Raw genomic sequence first — 20,680 nt, forward strand, 5'->3', positions numbered from 1 at the left:
ACTCCGGGACAGTAATCAAGTGGACCCACTATCGTAATGTGTGTTACAGACAGTTTGTGACAGTACTGTTCATGTAAAGAGGAATGGACTTAGGGCAGGCAGTGAAACGGCACTCGGTTCCCTTCCTTCGTACCAAAGAGCAATTGAAAAGAATCGGATCGTTTGCGAACGTAATATCAATATTGTGGTAGTTTAACGTTTTTCATTTCCTCTTTTATCTTGTAGTGTGTTCCTTCCCTTGTGTGTCTTGTGGTTTTACTTCCTGGCTTTGTTTTCCCTCCAGTTTTGATTGTTGGCCCTTCCTTAATTGTTTGCACCTGTGTCTCGTTGTCTCACCTACCCTAGAGTATTTAGTCCGTGTCTCTGTCTTAGTTCGGTGTCAAAGCTGCAGCGCTTTTTGCTATGTCCCGCAAGCCCTGGCTGTGGGACTCCCTTCCTGAGTGGGCCAAGGACTTTGTGTCTGCTCTCGGTTCCCAGCCAGACTCCTGACCCGCCAGTAACCAGCCAGACTCCCGACCCGCCAGTCATCAGCCTGCACCCCGGCCTGCTGGTCTGCAGTCAGCATCTCAGCCTGCTAGCCAGGTAGTACCTCAGGCTGTTGCTGTCTTGGCGCCTTCTGGGAAAACCCCCAGGAGGAAGCGAGGCTCCCACAGTTGCTCGCCTGCTCCACTGCCCAGCTGCTCGCCTGCTCCGCCGCCGCCGCCTCCAGTCCCTGCACCGCGGCGGCCTCCAGTCCCTGCTAGATCGCAGCAGCCATCACTCCCTGCTGGATCGCAGCAGCCATCACTCCACTGCTGGATCGCAGCAGCTCCCTGTCTTCACTGGATCGCAGCAGCCAGCACTCCTTGCTGGATCGCAGCAGCTCCCTGTCTCTTCTGGTCTCTGCTCGATCGCAGCAGCCCCCAGTTCCTGGACTCTTTGCTGGATTGCAGAAGCCCCCAGTTCCTGGACTATTTGCTGGATCGCAGCAGCACCAATCCCTCGTCGCCGCTGGATCGCAGCCGCCTCCTGCCCCGGTTGGATTGCAGCAGCACCAATTCCTCGCCACTGCTGGATCGCAGCCGCCTCCTTCCTTGGTTGGACTGCAGCACGCCGCAGAACCATCTGCTGGGTCGCAGCAGTATCCTCCTTTTCTGCCGGAGTGGCAGGCTCCGGGTTCCCGGACATCACTGGTTCTGCCAGCTCCTCTACCAGTCTCTCCATCGCCGGCTTACTGTCCTGCTGTCCTGTCGCCGGGCCCTGATCTGGTTCTCCGGCCTCCAGAGGGGTCCCGCCTTCGTCACCGGCCTCCAGAGGGGTCCCGCCTTTGTTGCCGGCCTCCAGTGCGGTCCCACCTTTGCCGCCGGTCTCCAGAGGGCCTCAGTCTTTGCCGCCAGTCTCCAGAGGGTCTCAGTGTTCGTTGCCGATCTCCAGAAGCTCTCAGCCCGAGGTCCTCAGCTCTGCACATGCCCAGCCCCCGGGCCGTCCGCCCAAAGTCTCCCAACTGATCCTCCCCTAGGGTATTTAGTCTGTGTCTCTGTCTTTGTTCAGTGTTAGGTCAATGTTGTTATGTATGGTGTGATTACTGCCTTGAGTTTTGTTCCTGTCTTGTGAGTGTTCCTGACCTTTGTGTGTGTCACCGTTTGGTGCACCTTTTGTGGTACCTGGTTCCTGTGCCCAGTTCCCCAGCATTCTTACCATGAGTTTGTATTGGATTCTTTGTCTCCCCTGGACCTTGGCTGGATCCTGGATTTTTGTAATTTGCCTGCTCCCTAGTGAACTGTTTGCCACCTTGGACTCACTCCCCTGCTTCCACCACTGCCAGTCGGTAACCTATCTGCCTTTTGTCTGTTCATTACCTGGCTGCCTACTGGTCTTCCTGTACTTGCCTGTAAACCACATCACCCCCATTAAGCACGATAGCCAGCCGGCTACTTCACCTCTTACCGCTTCCTGGTCATCTGCCTTTGGGTCCACATACCACTACACAGCACAGCATACAACAAATATCTTCTGAAATGAAGAACCAGTAAATCTTTCTTCTACATATGAGTATGGTTTTAAGAAAACAAAAAATCTGAACCTATCCTACTGCCGAAGAAATAAAGTAATCAAAACAGCTTAAAACCACATGTCTTTCCTCACACTGGGAATAACAGAATTTCTGAAAAAATTGTGGAGGATCTCTGAGACTCGTCTCACCCCTTACAAAAGGTGCAACATGGTTTAGTCCGCCCCTGGGATTCATCTCTAAACACAGCTAAACGAGCCATGGCTGCTGATGCTGGAGCACCAACATGCACTGTAGGTCATGTCTTTCCCCAAGAAAGGAAAATCGTGGTACCAAGAACGAAAACAAAGAAAGTTAAGAGAAAGAATGCAAACAGAGAAAACAGCTTTTGACTAATTTCTTTCAAAAGAAAGGTGAGCACAACTAACACAGTTTAAGAATGGTTTAAGCTAATACCAGCAGTTATTTAGATTGAAGGCATTCAGCCAGGAATCTAGCTTGGAGCATATTTGCATTGTATAACATAAATTAGCAAAAGGCCATGCCAATAAAGATGTGGATTTAGAATAGTTTATTATGTATTATGAATGGAGGAGAGCCAAGATGATGTAGGAAGGATGGACTGAGGGTCCATCTGGAGGGATGAAGGGATGGGGGGTGAGGGTCGTGAGACAAGGAGACAATCTTTGTTTGATTGAGAGTTTGGGAAATCCTACATCAGAGCGGAGATGACGAGACAACTCTGGTCGCTCCAGTCCTCTCTGACCAGTCAGTGGTCTGCAGTGTTTTAACTCCACCTTTTAGTATGGCTCAGCTTGCTTGGAGCCTCAACAGTGGGGTAACGAAAAAACGGGACGGTATGGAGTGGTTCTGTTCTGTACCATGCACAACTTTTGCCAATGGAAACGCGAAAGTTACCCTTCTAATGTGTAACGAACTGAACTGAACTGGAGTGCTTGTTGGAAACAAGGCTAAAGGGACCTCTTCCCTCTCATCTCGTCTCGTTCGCCGGTCACTGTGGTTATGCAACGCTTGATGGGGCCCCAAGTCCCCCACTGCCAAGCAGGGTCCCAGGCTGTGGCAGTTTTACCATAGGGGAGCCTTCTGGTGGCACTGTAGAGTTGGTCACTGCTGTATGGGGTAAGGGGGCAGCGTCTCTTCTGGCTGTTGCTGTAAGTAGCGGTGCGCCAGTCGCTGACTTCTGATCGGAAGAGGTGGCAGCGTGATATGACGCTACTGGAAAGGCTGAGTGGGTACCTCAGAAAGGCGTGAGGGAGAGATGGCATCATTTACAGCTGTTGGCGTCAGCTTCTGCTTGACTGCTCCTTGGTCTTCTCTCCTCTGTAGCTTTTCCTCGTGCGCACTGATCCGCTGCTCTGCTGACTTGTTGCTTTGAGGCGAGCAATGAGTTTGTCAATCTCTCTAAGCGAAATCATCGTCTCAGATCCCACTTCCGATACCAATCATGGCCAAGGAGCACATTCGTAGTTTGCATTGCATTTGTATACAGTGCAGTATATCTTATATTAAGTTTCTACTAAAAAAAGTTAAAAAGTTACTTTGAAATAGTTCAAACAGACTTAAGGACAAACCTACACAGTTAGTGTCTCTCATATCACATGCAAACATGAATGGAGTGTATCCCATCTGATTGGACAACACACCTTTGAATTAATTATGGTAATTAGGTGGGAGTTGATTATTGAAGTCCTAAGGTTCTGAACAATGCAACAGTGAATGAGGACACACATCAACACTGATGTGTCAGCTAACTTGAGGTGTATGGTATGAAACTTAATGATCTACTTGTCTTTAGTTATTTTAACTTAATGTCTTTGTTCCTTAAGAACATTAATGTTGTTGTGGTTACATATGCTGAAGTAAATGTTCAAGTATTTAAAATGTTTTCTCAATGTAAATGGTTAATAATTGAAAATTGAATTGCAGGAATCGAGAGACATGGATCCAGAAGTGACTGTCAACGGGACTTACACTGTTAATGACATACATCCTTGCTATGAATCAGATAATACACCTTATGTATTTACAAACAACCCTTCCATAATATGCGTGTTATTATATATTTTCCTTGGTGCATTGTCTGTTGTCACAATATGTGGAAACCTTCTTGTAATAATCTCCATTATTTACTTCAAACAGCTCCACTTACCTACTAACTACCTCATCCTGTCTCTGGCTGTGGCTGACCTGCTTGTAGGAGTTTTAGTCTTTCCTTTCAGCATGGCAGTCACTGTAACCTCATGTTGGTATCATACAACTATATTTTGTAACGTACGAGGAAGCTTTGATGTTACACTGAGCACAGCTTCTATTTTGAATTTATGCTGTATTTCAATTGACAGATATTTTGCAGTATGTCAGCCTCTAGCTTATAAAAGTAAAATAAATGATTGTGTTATTGGGATTATGATCCTGGTGAGCTGGGGAGTTTCTGCTCTAATTGGAATTGGCATCATAATTGCAGGTTTTAATCAAAGAAAATGTGGAGAAAGTTGTTTAATTGATGCTCTAATATTAACCACTCTGGCATGTATTTTCTCCTTTTATATCCCGGCAATCATAATGCTCTGTATATACCTGAAAATATTCCTTGTTGCACAAAGACAAGCAAACAGCATCCAGAACACAACCTGTCAGAGCACCAAGTCTGGAGCAACTGTCAGTAAGATGGAAAGAAAGGCCACCAAAACTCTGGCTATAGTCATGGGAGTTTTTCTCTTATGCTGGAGTCCTTACTTTCTTTTATCATCTTTCAGCCTTTAACATACGATGTAACACCAATTGCTGTGATTGAAACACTTAACTGGCTTGCATTGTCAAATTCAATGCTCAATCCATTAATTTATGCTTTCTTTTACCGCTGGTTCAGATCAGCTTTCAGAATGATCATTTCTGGAAAAATATTTCAAGGTGATTTTGCTAACTCAAAATTGTTTTGATTGTTGATTTGAATGTTCAGATACCATTTTAACTGGAGAATAATGACAGGTTGAAACAATAATGATTAACTTATACCACTATAATATATTTACTATATTCACTGTCTGAGCAAAATTGACTGTATATACACTTGTAGTTCTTATTTAACAATACTAACTGTAAAATAAAAACTGTTTGGCATTAATTTCAACACAATAACACATGCTGATCTGTAAAAGAATGTTTCGTAAAGCTATTTTACAAAGTAGTTTATTTCACCAGTCTAAATTACTTAGGCAGGGCTTTATGTTGTCCTGTCACTAGAATGGTTTTGCTGAAGCTCGTACTTGACTTTGTACTGGCCAACAGAAAAACATAAAAGATCCCTTCCACACACCTATATTCACAATATTTCAAAATCAAATACCCATATGTTCTTTGAAAGAGTTATTGGTTGCTGTGATCATTCCTGCTCTCTATACTGCCTGGGATGTGGTTTCTACATAGAGCAACTACACTGTAAGTGATGGGGGTCAAAATCCACAGTCCTCTTTTGCTACAGAAAAGCACTCTAAAGTTCAGCCGAAGCTAAATGTCTTAGTTAGTCAAATCAAGTTGCTATCTTCTAAAAGTGATGGGAATTACAGCCGGAAGGGAGCCGGATCTTATGGCTCTGTTCTTTTCTGAGAGCCTCATCGTTCGTTTTTCTTTTCTTTTTTTTTTGCGGGTGGGCATTACTAGGTTTATCTGTGAAATAATCACTAGGATAATGATAGGGTAAGATTTGGATCAGATTCAAACTTAGACATCCCACCAATATAATTTCATTTTGCATGTGTGGACTAGGTTTAGCAGCACTAAATTATTCGTAAATTACTGCCAGACGTAATGGATCGCAGCAGCCCCCAGTTCCTGGACTCTTTGCTGGATCGCAGCAGCACCAATCCCTCATCGCCGCTGGATCGCAGCAGCACCAATCCCTCATCGCCGCTGGATCGCAGCCGCCTCCTGCCCCGGTTGGATCGCAGCAGCACCAATCCCTCGTCGCCGCTGGATCGCAGCCGCCTCCTGCCCCGGTTGGATCGCAGCAGCACCAATCCCTCGTCGCCGCTGGATCGCAGCCGCCTCCTGCCCCGGTTGGATCGCAGCCGCCTCCTTCCTTGGTTGGACCGCAGCACGCAGCAGAACCATCTGCTGGGTCGCAGCAGTATCCTCCTTTTCTGCCGGAGTGGCAGGCTCCGGGTTCCCGGACATCACTGGTTCTGCCAGCTCCTCTACCAGTCTCTCCATCGCCGGCTTACTGTCCTGCTGTCCTGTCACCGGGCCCTGATCTGATTCTCCGGCCTCCAGAGGGGTCCCACCTTCGTCACCGGCCTCCAGAGGGGTCCCGCCTTTGTTGCCGGCCTCCAGTGCGGTCTCACCTTTGCCGCCGGTCTCCAGAAGGCCTCAGTCTTTGCCGCCAGTCTCCAGAAGGGTTCTGTCTTCGCCGCCGGTCTCCAGAGGGTCTCGGTCTTCGTTGCCGGTCTCCAGAAGGTCTCAGTCTTCGCCGCCGGTCTCCAGAGGGTCTCAGTCTTCGCCGCCAGTCTCCAGAGGGTCTCAGTGTTCGTTGCCGATCTCCAGAAGCTCTCAGCCTGAGCTCTGCACATGCCCAGCCCCCGGGCCGTCCGCCCAAAGTCTCCCACCTGATCCTCCCCTAGGGTATTTAGTCTGTGTCTCTGTCTTTGTTCAGTGTTAGGTCAATGTTGTTATGTATGGTGCGATTACTGCCTTGAGTTTTGTTCCTGTCTTGTGAGTGTTCCTGACCTTTGTGTGTGTCACCGTTTGGTGCACCTTTTGTGGTACCTGGTTCCTGTGCCCAGTTCCCCAGCATTCTTACCATGAGTTTGTATTGGATTCTTTGTCTCCTTTGGACCTTGGCTGGATCCCGGATTTTTATAATTTGCCTGCTCCCTAGTGAACTGTTGGCCACCTTGGACTCACTCCCCTGCTTCCACCACTGCCAGTCGGTAACCTATCTGCCTTTTGTCTGTTCATTACTTGGCTGCCTACTGGTCTGCCTGTACTTGCCTGTAAACCACATCACCCCCATTAAGCACGATAGCCAGCCGGCTACTTCACCTCTTACCGCTTCCTGGTCATCTGCCTTTGGGTCCACATACCACTACACAGCACAGCATACAACAAATATCTTCTGAAATGAAGAACCAGTAAATCTTTCTTCTACATATGAGTATGGTTTTAAGAAAACAAAAAATCTGAACCTATCCTACTGCCGAAGAAATAAAGTAATCAAAACAGCTTAAAACCACATGTCTTTCCTCACACTGGGAATAACAGAATTTCTGAAAAAATTGTGGAGGATCTCTGAGACTCGTCTCACCCCTTACAAAAGGTGCAACATGGTTTAGTCCGCCCCTGGGATTCATCTCTAAACACAGCTAAACGAGCCATGGCTGCTGATGCTGGAGCACCAACATGCACTGTAGGTCATGTCTTTCCCCAAGAAAGGAAAATCGTGGTACCAAGAACGAAAACAAAGAAAGTTAAGAGAAAGAATGCAAACAGAGAAAACAGCTTTTGACTAATTTCTTTCAAAAGAAAGGTGAGCACAACTAACACAGTTTAAGAATGGTTTAAGCCAATACCAGCAGTTATTTAGATTGAAGGCATTCAGCCAGGAATCTAGCTTGGAGCATATTTGCATCGTATAACATAAATTAGCAAAAGGCCATGCCAATAAAGATGTGGATTTAGAATAGTTTATTATGTATTACGAATGGAGGAGAGCCAAGATGATGTAGGAAGGATGGACTGAGGGTCCATCGGGAGGTATGAGGGATGAAGGGATGGGGGGTGAGGGTCGTGAGACAAGGAGACAATCTTTGTTTGATTGAGAGTTTGGGAAATCCTACATCAGAGCGGAGATGACGAGACAACTCTGGTCACTCCAGTCCTCTCTGACCAGTCAGTGGTCTGCAGTGTTTTAACTCCACCTTTTAGTATGGCTCAGCTTGCTTGGAGCCTCAACAGTGGGGTAACGAAAAAACGGGACGGTATGGAGTGGTTCTGTTCTGTACCATGCACAACTTTTGCCAATGGAAACGCGAAAGTAACCCTTCTAATGTGTAACGAACTGAACTGAACTGGAGTGCTTGTTGGAAACAAGGCTAAAGGGACCTCTTCCTCTCATCTCGCGTCTCGCTCACGGTCACTGTGGTTATGCAACGCTTGATGGGGCCCCAAGTCCCCCAGTGTCAGGCAGGGTCCCAGGTTGTGGCAGTTTTACCATAGGGGAGCCTTCTGGTGGCACTGTAGAGTTGGCCACTGCTGTATGGGGTAAGGGGGCAGCGTCTCTTCTGGCTGTTGCTGTAAGTAGCGGTGCGCCAGTCGCTGACTTCTGATCGGAAGAGGTGGCAGCGTGATATGACGCTACTGGAAGGGCTGAGTGGGTACCTCAGAAAGGCGTGAGGGAGAGATGGCATCATTTACAGCTGTTGGCGTCAGCTTCTGCTTGACTGCTCCTCGATGTTCTCTCCTCTGTAGCTTGTTCTTCGTGCGCACTGATCCGCTGCTCTGCTGACTTGTTGCTTTGAGGCGAGCAATGAGTTTGTCAATCTCTCTAAGCGAAATCATCGTCTCAGATCCCACTTCCGATACCAATCATGGCCAAGGAGCACATTCGTAGTTTGCATTGCATTTGTATACAGTGCAGTATATCTTATATTACTACTAAAAAAAGTTAAAAAGTTACTTTGAAATAGTTCAAACAGACTTAAGGACAAACCTACACAGTTAGTGTCTCTCATATCACATGCAAACATGAATGTAGTGTATCCCATCTGATTGGACAACACACCTTTGAATTAATTATGGTAATTAGGTGGGAGTTGATTATTGAAGTCCTAAGGTTCTGAACAATGCAACAGTGAATGAGGACACACATCAACACTGATGTGTCAGCTAACTTGAGGTGTATGGTATGAAACTTAATGATCTACTTGTCTTTAGTTATTTTAACTTAATGTCTTTGTTCCTTAAGAACATTAATGTTGTTGTGGTTACATATGCTGAAGTAAATGTTCAAGTATTTAAAATGTTTTCTCAATGTAAATGGTTAATAATTGAAAATTGAATTGCAGGAATCGAGAGACATGGATCCAGAAGTGACTGTCAACGGGACTTACACTGTTAATGACATACATCCTTGCTATGAATCAGATAATACACCTTATGTATTTACAAACAACCCTTCCATAATATGTGTGTTATTATATATTTTCCTTGGTGCATTGTCTGTTGTCACAATATGTGGAAACCTTCTTGTAATAATCTCCATCATTTACTTCAAACAGCTCCACTTACCTACTAACTACCTCATCCTGTCTCTGGCTGTGGCTGACCTGCTTGTAGGAGTTTTAGTCTTTCCTTTCAGCATGGCAGTCACTGTAACCTCATGTTGGTATCATACAACTATATTTTGTAAAGTACGAGGAAGCTTTGATGTTACACTGAGCACAGCTTCTATTTTGAATTTATGCTGTATTTCAATTGACAGATATTATGCAGTATGTCAGCCTCTAGCTTATAAAAGTAAAATAAATGATTGTGTTATTGGGATTATGATCCTGGTGAGCTGGGGAGTTTCTGCTCTAATTGGAATTGGCATCATAATTGCAGGTTTTAATCAAGGAAAATGTGGAGAAAGTTGTTTAATTGATGCTCTAATATCAACCACTCTGGCATATATTTTCTCCTTTTATATCCCGGCAATCATAATGCTCTGTATATACCTGAAAATATTCCTTGTTGCACAAAGACAAGCAAACAGCATCCAGAACACAACCTGTCAGAGCACCAAGTCTGGAGCAACTGTCAGTAAGATGGAAAGAAAGGCCACCAAAACTCTGGCTATAGTCATGGGAGTTTTTCTCTTATGCTGGAGTCCTTACTTTCTTTTTATCATCTTTCAGCCTTTAACATACGATGTAACACCAATTGCTGTGATTGAAACACTTAACTGGCTTGCATTGTCAAATTCAATGCTCAATCCATTAATTTATGCTTTCTTTTACCGCTGGTTCAGATCAGCTTTCAGAATGATCATTTCTGGAAAAATATTTCAAGGTGATTTTGCTAACTCAAAATTGTTTTGATTGTTGATTTGAATGTTCAGATACCATTTTAACTGGAGAATAATGACAGGTTGAAACAATAATGATTAACTTATACCACTATAATATATTTACTATATTCACTGTCTGAGCAAAATTGACTGTATATACACTTGTAGTTCTTATTTAACAATACTAACTGTAAAATAAAAACTGTTTGGCATTAATTTCAACACAATAACACATGCTGATCTGTAAAAGAATGTTTCGTAAAGCTATTTTACAAAGTAGTTTATTTCACCAGTCTAAATTACTTAGGCAGGGCTTTATGTTGTCCTGTCACTAGAATGGTTTTGCTGAAGCTCGTACTTGACTTTGTACTGGCCAACAGAAAAACATAAAAGATCCCTTCCACACACCTATATTCACAATATTTCAAAATCAAATACCCATATGTTCTTTGAAAGAGTTATTGGTTGCTGTGATCATTCCTGCTCTCTATACTGCCTGGGATGTGGTTTCTACATAGAGCAACTACACTGTAAGTGATGGGGGTCAAAATCCACAGTCCTCTTTTGCTACAGAAAAGCACTCTAAAGTTCAGCCGAAGCTAAATGTCTTAGTTAGTCAAATCAAGTTGCTATCTTCTAAAAGTGATGGGAATTACAGCCGGAAGGGAGCCGGATCTTATGGCTCTGTTCTTTTCTGAGAGCCTCATCGTTCGTTTTCTTTTTTTTTTTTTTTTAGCGGGTGGGCATTACTAGGTTTATCTGTGAAATAATCACTAGGATAATGATAGGGTAAGATTTGGATCAGATTCAAACTTAGACATCCCACCAATATAATTTCATTTTGCATGTGTGGACTAGGTTTAGCAGCACTAAATTATTAAGTAAATTACTGCCAGACGTAATGTCAATGATCTGCATTGTAAACATTACACAAAGTGACGCCATATCCTCTGCTTTCCTCATTTGAATGTACTCTCTGTATGAAATGTGTTATGTAAATAAATTTGCCTTGCCTTGAATGTAATTCATGCAACACTTAATATTAGAAAACCTTTTAACTTCGCCCAGCTGATGCAGCACCAGCATACTCCAGGACAGTAATCAAGTGGACCCACTATCGTAATGTGTGTTGCAGACAGTTTGTGACAATACTGTTCACGTAAAGAGGAATGGACTTAGGGCAGGCAGTGAATTGAAGCTGTCTTCTGACTCATGCATGACGGCTGTCAATCTTATCTGCATGTGTGCATGTACATGTACTCAATGATCGTGTATAAGCTGGAGACGATGGACATGCATGAGTCAACGGAATTCACTGTGAGTAGTCTATTGCACAGTACGTGCTCGAGACTAGTGCTTGAGCAAGCAGTCAGTGATACAGACTTCCTATGAGTCTGATTGTCATGCACTAGCTCGACTGCTTGCCGAGTTGACAAGATCAGTGCGACTACTATGGCTGGATATGAGCTCGATGATGTACGTGCACAGTCAGTGTACACTATTCACTTGAGTTAGTTGATTGACAATAGCTTAGTCAATATCGATGAAATGATAACTACGATAGTCAGTATCATAATAGTAAGAATTAAGTGATAAGAACAGTATATGACAAGTTGCAATTGAAGTAACAATCCTAGTGTATATTACTTGACATGAATGATTATTATCGAAATGCCAGTACGACATGCAATCGATTATCTGATTCATGTATAGTTAACTATGATAGATAACTGCTTAGATCAACACGTTGTACATACGATTCAATGTAGCATTACAAGTTTGCTAAGATAGTGTATGCAATTAATGCGAATTTAAACATGTGATTAACTATGATTATAACTGCAACTAAATAATAAGCATATAGATTGATGTAATCTATTTGTCAGTTTATCATTTCTGTATTGTAAACTGATGCTTCATGCTACATTACATGATAATTTCATTGTACTGAGCTTAAGTTATCTAGAGTAGCATTAACGCATTATCTAGTATATTTGATGTAGAAGTTGATAATTGATATTAGTCAATATATCGATCTACAATGAAGATATGAATCAATGAATATGAATGACTGGTTAGTCTAATTATTGCTTAATTGTATCAGATTTAGTTATACTCGTATTGTACAATGCTTGATCTTCGACATTGTATACAATATCTTGAATCAGACATTGAGATCACTAGGAAATGTCAATCATGTGAATAGATTGAAGACATGAGTTATGATACATCTATGATATTACATCATAAACTAATTAAACATTATTGTAATCTTATCATATGTCATAGCTTCTGTAATGTCACTTTCAATATTTATAATTATGAATGAGTATTACGCAGAATAATTACTAGATTAAATCAGCTGAATATGATAAGATCTTGCATGATATGTAAAACTTTTGTAATACATCTATCTACAAGATTGATATTCTGTATTTCAATATGACTTTGTATTCTAGTCATGCTAGAGTCTGTCTTAATTTTTACGAATTATCTGCAACATTTATTTTAATCATACTATATGTTCAATTGCTGGTGACATCGTTTACGCACTAATGTTGTTTGTAATGTACACTCATATCAATGTAATCTGTTGTGAATGATCATGCTAGCCTAGTGATGACTTATTAGCAATTGCTTGCAATGACTAATATCCATAGTGCTCGATTTCTTAGGTGACATTAGCTTCATTCTCACCTGAGATCTGTTACTGATGTAGTCTAGTTCAGTGTCATTCAGACTTTACTGAGTCTAAATTACTATTAAAATTAAAATTTTAAATGAAATTAAACTGATACCGTAATCAATTATTATTCTAACATGATAACTATGACTTGTTATAATGGCATCTATAAAAATATAAAATGTAAAATTACTAGCTAATGCATTGATATTTCTTTAGATAGCATTATCGTTAGTACATCACTCTTTCTGATAAGTTGAACTACTTGTTTGCATAGTAGATGTTGGTATAATTAAGATCATGTAATTTTCCTGTTATTAGACTATCCTTCGTTGCTTCATTACATCACATAATGAAGCATTAGTAATTGCAACTTTAATTCTTAAAAATGATAATTACCTTCCTTGATCTATGTACACAAGTCATTTATAGTAGTTAATCACATTTTATTTAATAGTTCATCCTAAGAAATATGTATATATGGAATAAGTATCATTATTTAAATTCCGTTAGTATTCATTATGTTAATAATGAAATTGAATGTCAAATAGATAAGATTTTATCAATACTAATAAGTATAACTTAACACATTAATCTTCGTCTTCTAAGATGTTTTCCTATTTATTATCAATATTGACATTTATTTCACTAGGTTACTATGACCTTTTTCCTTCAAAATTACCACTTTGTTAGCTTCTTGAATCATTCTGGCTTCAAACAAGATTTAACTCAATATGTATATGGCAAACCGAATTTGCAAAATGACCGTGTGTGTAACCTCTTATCAAAATATTACTAGTATAACCTGTCGACCTAATGATATCTTGAGTGTATTGCATTTGTAACTCATTGTGTATTACTGTTAATAGATAATGAATTGTAAAATTTATATTAATATCTCAAATTGTTTTAGAATTGCTACCTTTAAGACTAAATCTAAAAATTTGAAAACTTAATCAATAATCATAATCAGTCATATACAGTTAATAATTGAATGTACTTCTTTAAGAACACAACCTGTCAGAGCACCAAGTCTGGAGCAACTGTCAGTAAGATGGAAAGAAAGGCCACCAAAACTCTGGCTATAGTCATGGGAGTTTTTCTCTTATGCTGGACTCCGTACTTTCTTTTTATCATCTTTCAGCCTTTAACATACGATGTAACACCAATTGCTGTGATTGAAACACTTAACTGGCTTACATTGTCAAATTCAATGCTCAATCCATTAATTTATGCTTTCTTTTACCGCTGGTTCAGATCAGCTTTCAGAATGATCATTTCTGGAAAAATATTTCAAGGTGATTTTGCTAACTCAAAATTGTTTTGATTGTTGATTTGAATGTTCAGATACCATTTTAACTGGAGAATAATGACAGGTTGAAACAATAATGATTAACTTATACCACTATAATATATTTACTATATTCACTGTCTGAGCAAAATTGACTGTATATACACTTGTAGTTCTTATTTAACAATACTAACTGTAAAATAAAAACTGTTTGGCATTAATTTCAACACAATAACACATGCTGATCTGTAAAAGATTGTTTCGTAAAGCTATTTTACAAAGTAGTTTATTTAACCAGTCTAAATTACTTAGGCAGGGCTTTATGTTGTCCTATCACTAGAATGGTTTTGCTGAAGCTCGTACTTGACTTTGTACTGGCCAACAGAAAAACATAAAAGATCCCTTCCACACACCTATATTCACAATATTTCAAAATCAAATACCCATATGTTCCCTCTGTTCTTTTCTGAGAGCCTCATCATTCGTTTTTCTTTTTTTTTTTAAGCGGGTGGGCATTACTAGGTTTATCTGTGAAATAATCACTAGGATAATGATAGGTTAAGATTTGGATCAGAATCAAACTTAGACATCCCACCAATATAATTTCATTTTGCATGTGTGGACTAGGTTTAGCAGCACCAAATTTCTCGTAAATTACTGCCAGACCTAATGTCAATAATCTGCATTGTAAACATTACACAAGGTGACGCCATATCCCTCTGCTTTGTCAGTGAATTTCCTCATTTGAATTTACTCTCTGTATGAAATGTGTTATGTAAATAAATTTGCCTTGCCTTGAATGTAATTCATGCAACACTTAATATTAGAAAAACCTTCACCCAGCTGATGCAGCACCAGCATACTCCAGGACAGTAATCAAGCGGACCCACTATAGTGATGTGAGTTGCAGACAGTTTGTGACAATACTGTTCACGTAAAGAGGAATGGACTTAGGGCAGGCAGTGAAACGGCTGTCACTCAGTTCCCTTCCTTCGTACCAAAGAGCAATTGAAAAGAATCGGATCATTTGCGAACGTAACATCAATATCTTTTGAATTGAGGAACCAGTAAATCTTTCTATTACATATGAGTATGGTTTTAAGAAAACAAAAAATCTGAACCTATCTTACTGCTGAAGAAATAAAGTAATCAAAACAGCTTAAAACCACATCTCTTTCCTCACACTGGGAATAACAGAATTTCTGAATTTCCAAATAAAGAGATGCCTCAGGCCTCCTCAGGGGCGTCTTAGTGGGGGGAAGATTGGGACTGACTACCCAGGGCCCCAATGGGGGGAGGGCCCTTGAAAAGCCTAGAATGAAATTTGTTTGTTGCAATTTTTAATTTCTAAGTAATTAGTGTCATAACTCAATTAAAATTGGCAGAATAAATCGGTTGAGAGACTGAACTTTGTATCCCCCCAAAAATTGTGGAGGATCTCTGAGACTCCTTTCACCCCTTACGAAAGGTGCAAAATGGTTTAGTCCGCCCCTGGGATTCATCTCTAAACACGGCTAAATGAGCCATGGCTGCTGATGCTGGAGCACCAACATGCACTGTAGGTCATGTCTTTCCCCAAGAAAGGAAAATTGTGGTACCAAGAAAGAAAACAAAGAAAGTTAAGAGAAAGAATGCAAACAGAGAGCTTTTGACTAATTTCTTTCAAAAGAAAGGTGAGCACAACTAACACAGTTTAAGAATGGTTTAAGCTAATACCAGCAGTTATTTAGATTGAAGGCATTCAGCCAGGAATCTAGCTTGGAGCATATTTGCATCGTATAACATAAATTAGCAAAAGACCATGCCAATAAAGATGTGGATTAGCATGTGATAGGCGTGACCAAGGTGATAATACACTCTGATAGACTTAGATTAAATCTCAGACCACCATTTCTGTTCAAAGAGGGGTTCTCTTTTTTCACATTTTTCGCCTATCACATGCTAATCAGGCACTTAACAGTGATGAAGTAGATGCAGCCAGAAAACAATAGGCCTGATTACTGATTACTGGGCCATCTTGGAAACTATTAGGTTAGTTTCAGGTGAAACTAGCTATTAACAGATACTCAGGCAGATTCCTTCCTGAGGGCAGGGCTTATGTAACTCAGAGTAGCTTAAATTTCCAGTTCCCGTCCAATTTTTTCACAATTGAGAATGACTTCCGGATGGGAGCCGAAACGTCTTGATTCTGAAAACAGTGTCCAGATGACTACGACTGAAACCTTTTCTACGATAGTTTATTGTGTATTATGAATGGAGGAGAACCAAGATGATGTAAGAAGGATGGACTGAGGGTCCATCGGTGAGGGATGAAGGGCTGAAGGTAGAGGGATGAAGGGATGTGAGGGAAAGGTGAGTGGTGAACAGACGAGGAGAAAAATCGGGGTCATGGCCGGATGGATGGAGGAGTACTGTGATGGACTGGAGCCAGCTGGTAGCGGAAAGACAGGAGGGAACCAGGGGAGTCGAGACTCTGAGTGAGGGAGCCGCCTCTTTGTATGCTCTGATTCAGATAGAGCCCCAAAAAACTTCAAATGGAAAGACATGCATGGGTGTTTCTGATGTCGTACAGATCATTGCAGATGTAGGGATGCTGGAGAAGGCCGGCGGCCAAGAATTTTGATGATGTGGTCAGGGATTACCTGCCTGGAGACTTGGTATGAGTCGAAAGAGGTAGATGGGTTGAGGTAGACCAGACTGTCTTGCTGAATTTGAGGTGATGGATTAGAGTGTCGGACATAGTTGGGTGTAGAGATGGATGTAGTTGAGGCTAGAAGCAGTGAACTCTGAGCTGCATGGAAAGCTGAAGAATGCCAGTGGGAACATGGATTCTAGGACTTTGTGTAAGGAGACAGAAGAGTTCTAATGCAGCAGGCAAGGAGGTCTGAAGTGAGGGGGCGAACGTTTTTGGGAAGAAGTTAATTACTCTGATGCAGACTTGTATGGTAGATGAGGGGGTCAAGGGGAAGGATGAAAGGGGTTGAGGAGAGGGATGAAAGGGGCTGATTGCGTGGGGATAAACAGGGGTCGATTAGAGTCATGATGGCTGGAGTTGTTATGAACATAGGAGGCAGCTGAATCCGGGGGCTGTAAGTTTGGTGTTGAGGTCCGACTGGTTGAAAGTCAGTTGACTGGAAGAGTGGGTTTCTCCCGAAGGCTGGCGATGTTGGATACGGCCTCTGTGTAAGTTCAGTGGTGTCTGACTGGAGCTGCTGGATGGAGAGTAATGGCGATGCATTGCTAAGCGACGTGGATAACAGAGCGCGGGTGGGCTGGCCGCGTAGGTGTGGATGTGATTATGGACGGAGGAGATTCAGAAACCACGGATGGATCACGGTCCGAGGGGCTGAGAACCAGCTCGCAGTCCATGGTGAGGTAAGTGAAGAACTATTTACTATTTCGCGCGTAACATGTATGTCGATAGGGAAGGGAACAGATAGGGTGTGCTTAAATACTTGTGCACGGAAATGGGATGTGTTCAAGACATGGTCTTTGTTCCCGAATCTAGTTATAAAACTTAATTTAGTCAGTATCATAAATTAATCAGCATCATAGCTACAACGTCATGACATTATATCTATCAACATTACCTAGCAAAGTTTAACATCATGAAAAACATGGCCCTCAATTTCAGAAACAGCCACTGAGAGTGGAGCAGCGGCAGGTGAAACAGGTACCGAGGACGTGTGTTTATGAAGTGGCTACTAAAGGTTTTTGCAAGCAATCATTTGACATTGAGGAGTCAACGACCTTGCAGCAAAGACTTTGGAGCGATATTTAGCCCCTTTCCCAGTAAGCTAGCATGACATGTTTGGTATCAACATAAGATCATGGTGATCAATGAGGCAGAGTCTAATTAAAATATAACATATGGTTCTATTTTTCCCTTTGAGATGGTTAAATTATTATGAAATTGGCCTACCAGTAGGCTGCAGTTTAATTTTTGGTCTATTCAAACAAGACCATTTCATTTTAAAGATATATAGTATATCAGCTTACCTTGTTTTTTTCAATGTGTTACTGCCACTGGTGCATTCTGGTCAGATTTAATTATTTTCTTTATAAAAACAAGATTTGATCTTCAAAAAATCTTTTTCAAAAATGAAGAAAAGAATGTTCTCTTAGCCATGATACTCCAAGCAAACCTAATTTAACCATAGTAAAAGTATCACACTAATTGTAGGCTACACTATGTTGACAAAAGAAAATGTGGTGAGATTTCAAACTGTGCAGACTTGAGCACATATCACAGATTATTATTACTTGTTTAAATGTGGTACGAACAAACCCAGGACTTTCACCCAAGGTTTGTGTCCCGTGTGAAACCAAAAGTTAACGTTTTATGTTACGTTACATGTCACGTGACTTATGTGACTTTTGTCACATGATGTCCTACTGCCGAACCAAGTGGTTTTTTCCCTAAACCTAACCACACTTTTAAGTGGCGTTTCTGAAGGCATCTCCTACTAATGCCAAAGGGCACCTTGTGCGTGTTTATACGACGTAAAGGGGTGTGACAAAACGTCGATATTTGACACCCTGGGAATGAGAACACGTTGGGCGTTCCTGGCGGTCCAAAGCTCCTGTATTAGAGGTGTAAACACCAATCCCAGTGCTCCGAGCTCTGGCAAAGTCAGCTAATAGGACGGCTAGCTGCATGGCTAACTAGCTAATGGCAGCTACAGTTAACAGTAGTTAGTGGCTAAAGTAGCTGCTAACAACAAGTAAAGCTATCTGTCCATCAGGACACTAAATCACTGAAAGCTGAGGCAGAGCAGTCGGAGGACATCAGAGGGAAAACCAGAAAAAATTTAACTTTTCTTCACACTTCACACAAAGCACTTTCTGCGAGACATACATAACCTCCAGCTCTAGCTCAGTGATGGAATGACTTGCTTGGTGTTATGTTGTTAATAAACTTAGGAGGATTTTCTTGGCTAGGAGCTTTTTTGTTTTTTGTTTTATTTCCAAGGAGAATTTTCATAGTTATGTGCTTTGTATTTCAAGTGTATACAATATATCTTATTTCAGTCTTATTGGCAAAATGAAATTATCTATTTGAAAAGCTTTTGGAGATTATTAAAATACTTGCAAGCAAACACACACACACACACACACACACACAGACACAGACACAATTGGTGTATAATTACTCATCATTTTGTACCCACATCTGATTGGATTACCAAAGTTTATGTTAATTTAGGCAATGAGATAGGGGTTGATAAATACTGTACCAAGTGCAAAGGTTCTTCACAGTGGCACAGTGGGACACACAACACTGTTCTTGCATGGACTGTATTGAGTATTGAGGTGTTACTAGGTAAGGGAAAAAAGTGAATGGAAAGTCTTCATTGCTTTAGAATATTGCTGTTTTTGTAGTTGTACATACATGCTGAACTAAATATCTTTTAAATGTTCCTAATATTATAGATTATTCTTGCAGAAATCGAGAAGCATGGAACCAGAATTAACCATCAATGGGACTTACACTATCAATGACATACATCCCTGCTATGAATCAGATAATACAACTTACGTATTTACAAGCAACCCTTCCATAACATGTGTGTTATTATATATTTTCCTTGGTTCATTGTCTGTTGTCACAATATGTGGAAACCTTCTTGTAATAATCTCCATAATTTACTTCAAACAGCTCCACATCCCTACTAACTACCTCATCCTGTCTCTGGCTGTGGCTGACCTGCTTGTAGGAGTTTTAGTCTTTCCTTTCAGCATGGCATTCACTGTATCCTCATGTCTGTATCATGAAGATCTATTTTGTAAAATAAGAGATAGCTTTGATGTATCATTATGCACATCTTCTATTCTGAATTTATGCTGTATTTCAATTGACAGATATTATGCAGTATGTCAGCCTCTGACATATAGAACTAAAATAAATGTTCACGTTACTGTGATCATGATCCTGGTGAGCTGGGGTATTTCTGCTCTAATTGGAATTGGCATCATAATTGCAGGATTCAGCCAAGGAACATGTGAAGAAATGTGCTCAGTTGATGTTGTAATGGCAAACACTATGGGACCTGTTTTTTCCTTTTACTTTCCAGCGATTATAATGCTCTGTATTTACCTGAAGATTTTCCTTGTGGCACAAAGACAAGCAAAGAGCATCCAGAACACAACCTGTCAGAGCACCAAGTCTGGAGCAACTGTCAGTAAGATGGAAAGAAAGGCCACCAAAACTCTGGCTATAGTCATGGGAGTTTTTCTTTTATGTTTGACTCCTTACTTTCTTTGTGTCAACTTTCAGCCTTTCGCTTATAATCCCCCACCAGTCCTCGTGATTGAAACACTTAACTGGCTTACATTGTCAAATTCAATGCTCAATCCATTAATTTATGCTTTCTTTTACCGCTGGTTCAGATCAGCTTTCAGAATGATCATTTCTGGAAAAATATTTCAAGGTGATTTTGCTAACTCAAAATTGTTTTGATTGTTTTATGTAGTGCTGAAATCTTGACATGGATGGAGGAATAAAGAGAAACATCTCAACTTTAAAATATATATTTATTTATCTCAATATTGCACTCTGTGCATCACATTTATTTTTATTTAGCCATTATAAACAAATACTAGAAATTAAAAAAACAACACTGTTTTAATGCAGTGTTACAAGATCTTACAAGA

General features: G+C 41.1%; 1 protein-coding gene and 1 pseudogene across 4 annotated transcripts; both read left to right on the plus strand.

Annotated features, from left to right (window-relative positions):
• Positions 1 to 2,684: 2,684 nt before the first annotated feature.
• LOC122863518 lies at positions 2,685 to 5,146 on the plus strand (annotated as a pseudogene).
• A 3,031-nt stretch (positions 5,147 to 8,177) lies between these two features.
• Positions 8,178 to 20,532, plus strand: LOC122863524 (trace amine-associated receptor 1-like). Of its 4 annotated transcripts, none has more exons than XM_044170097.1 (3): positions 8,178 to 8,907; positions 9,070 to 9,956; positions 20,360 to 20,532. In XM_044170097.1, the coding sequence occupies exons 1-3, from the start codon at positions 8,860 to 8,862 to the stop codon at positions 20,484 to 20,486; spliced, it is 1,062 nt and encodes a 353-aa protein (XP_044026032.1). In that variant the 5' UTR covers positions 8,178 to 8,859; the 3' UTR covers positions 20,487 to 20,532. The 4 variants fall into 4 exon arrangements, with proteins under 4 accessions (XP_044026032.1, XP_044026031.1, XP_044026033.1 ...); XM_044170098.1 differs by lacking the exons at positions 8,178 to 8,907; positions 9,070 to 9,956 and adding exons at positions 17,063 to 17,401; positions 17,661 to 17,699 and having other exon boundaries at positions 19,460 to 20,532; XM_044170096.1 differs by lacking the exon at positions 20,360 to 20,532 and having other exon boundaries at positions 9,070 to 10,279.
• Positions 20,533 to 20,680: the final 148 nt, after the last annotated feature.

The sequence above is a fragment of the Siniperca chuatsi genome, linkage group LG16 (genome assembly GCF_020085105.1).
Source record: "Siniperca chuatsi isolate FFG_IHB_CAS linkage group LG16, ASM2008510v1, whole genome shotgun sequence".
NCBI lineage: Eukaryota > Metazoa > Chordata > Actinopteri > Centrarchiformes > Sinipercidae > Siniperca > Siniperca chuatsi.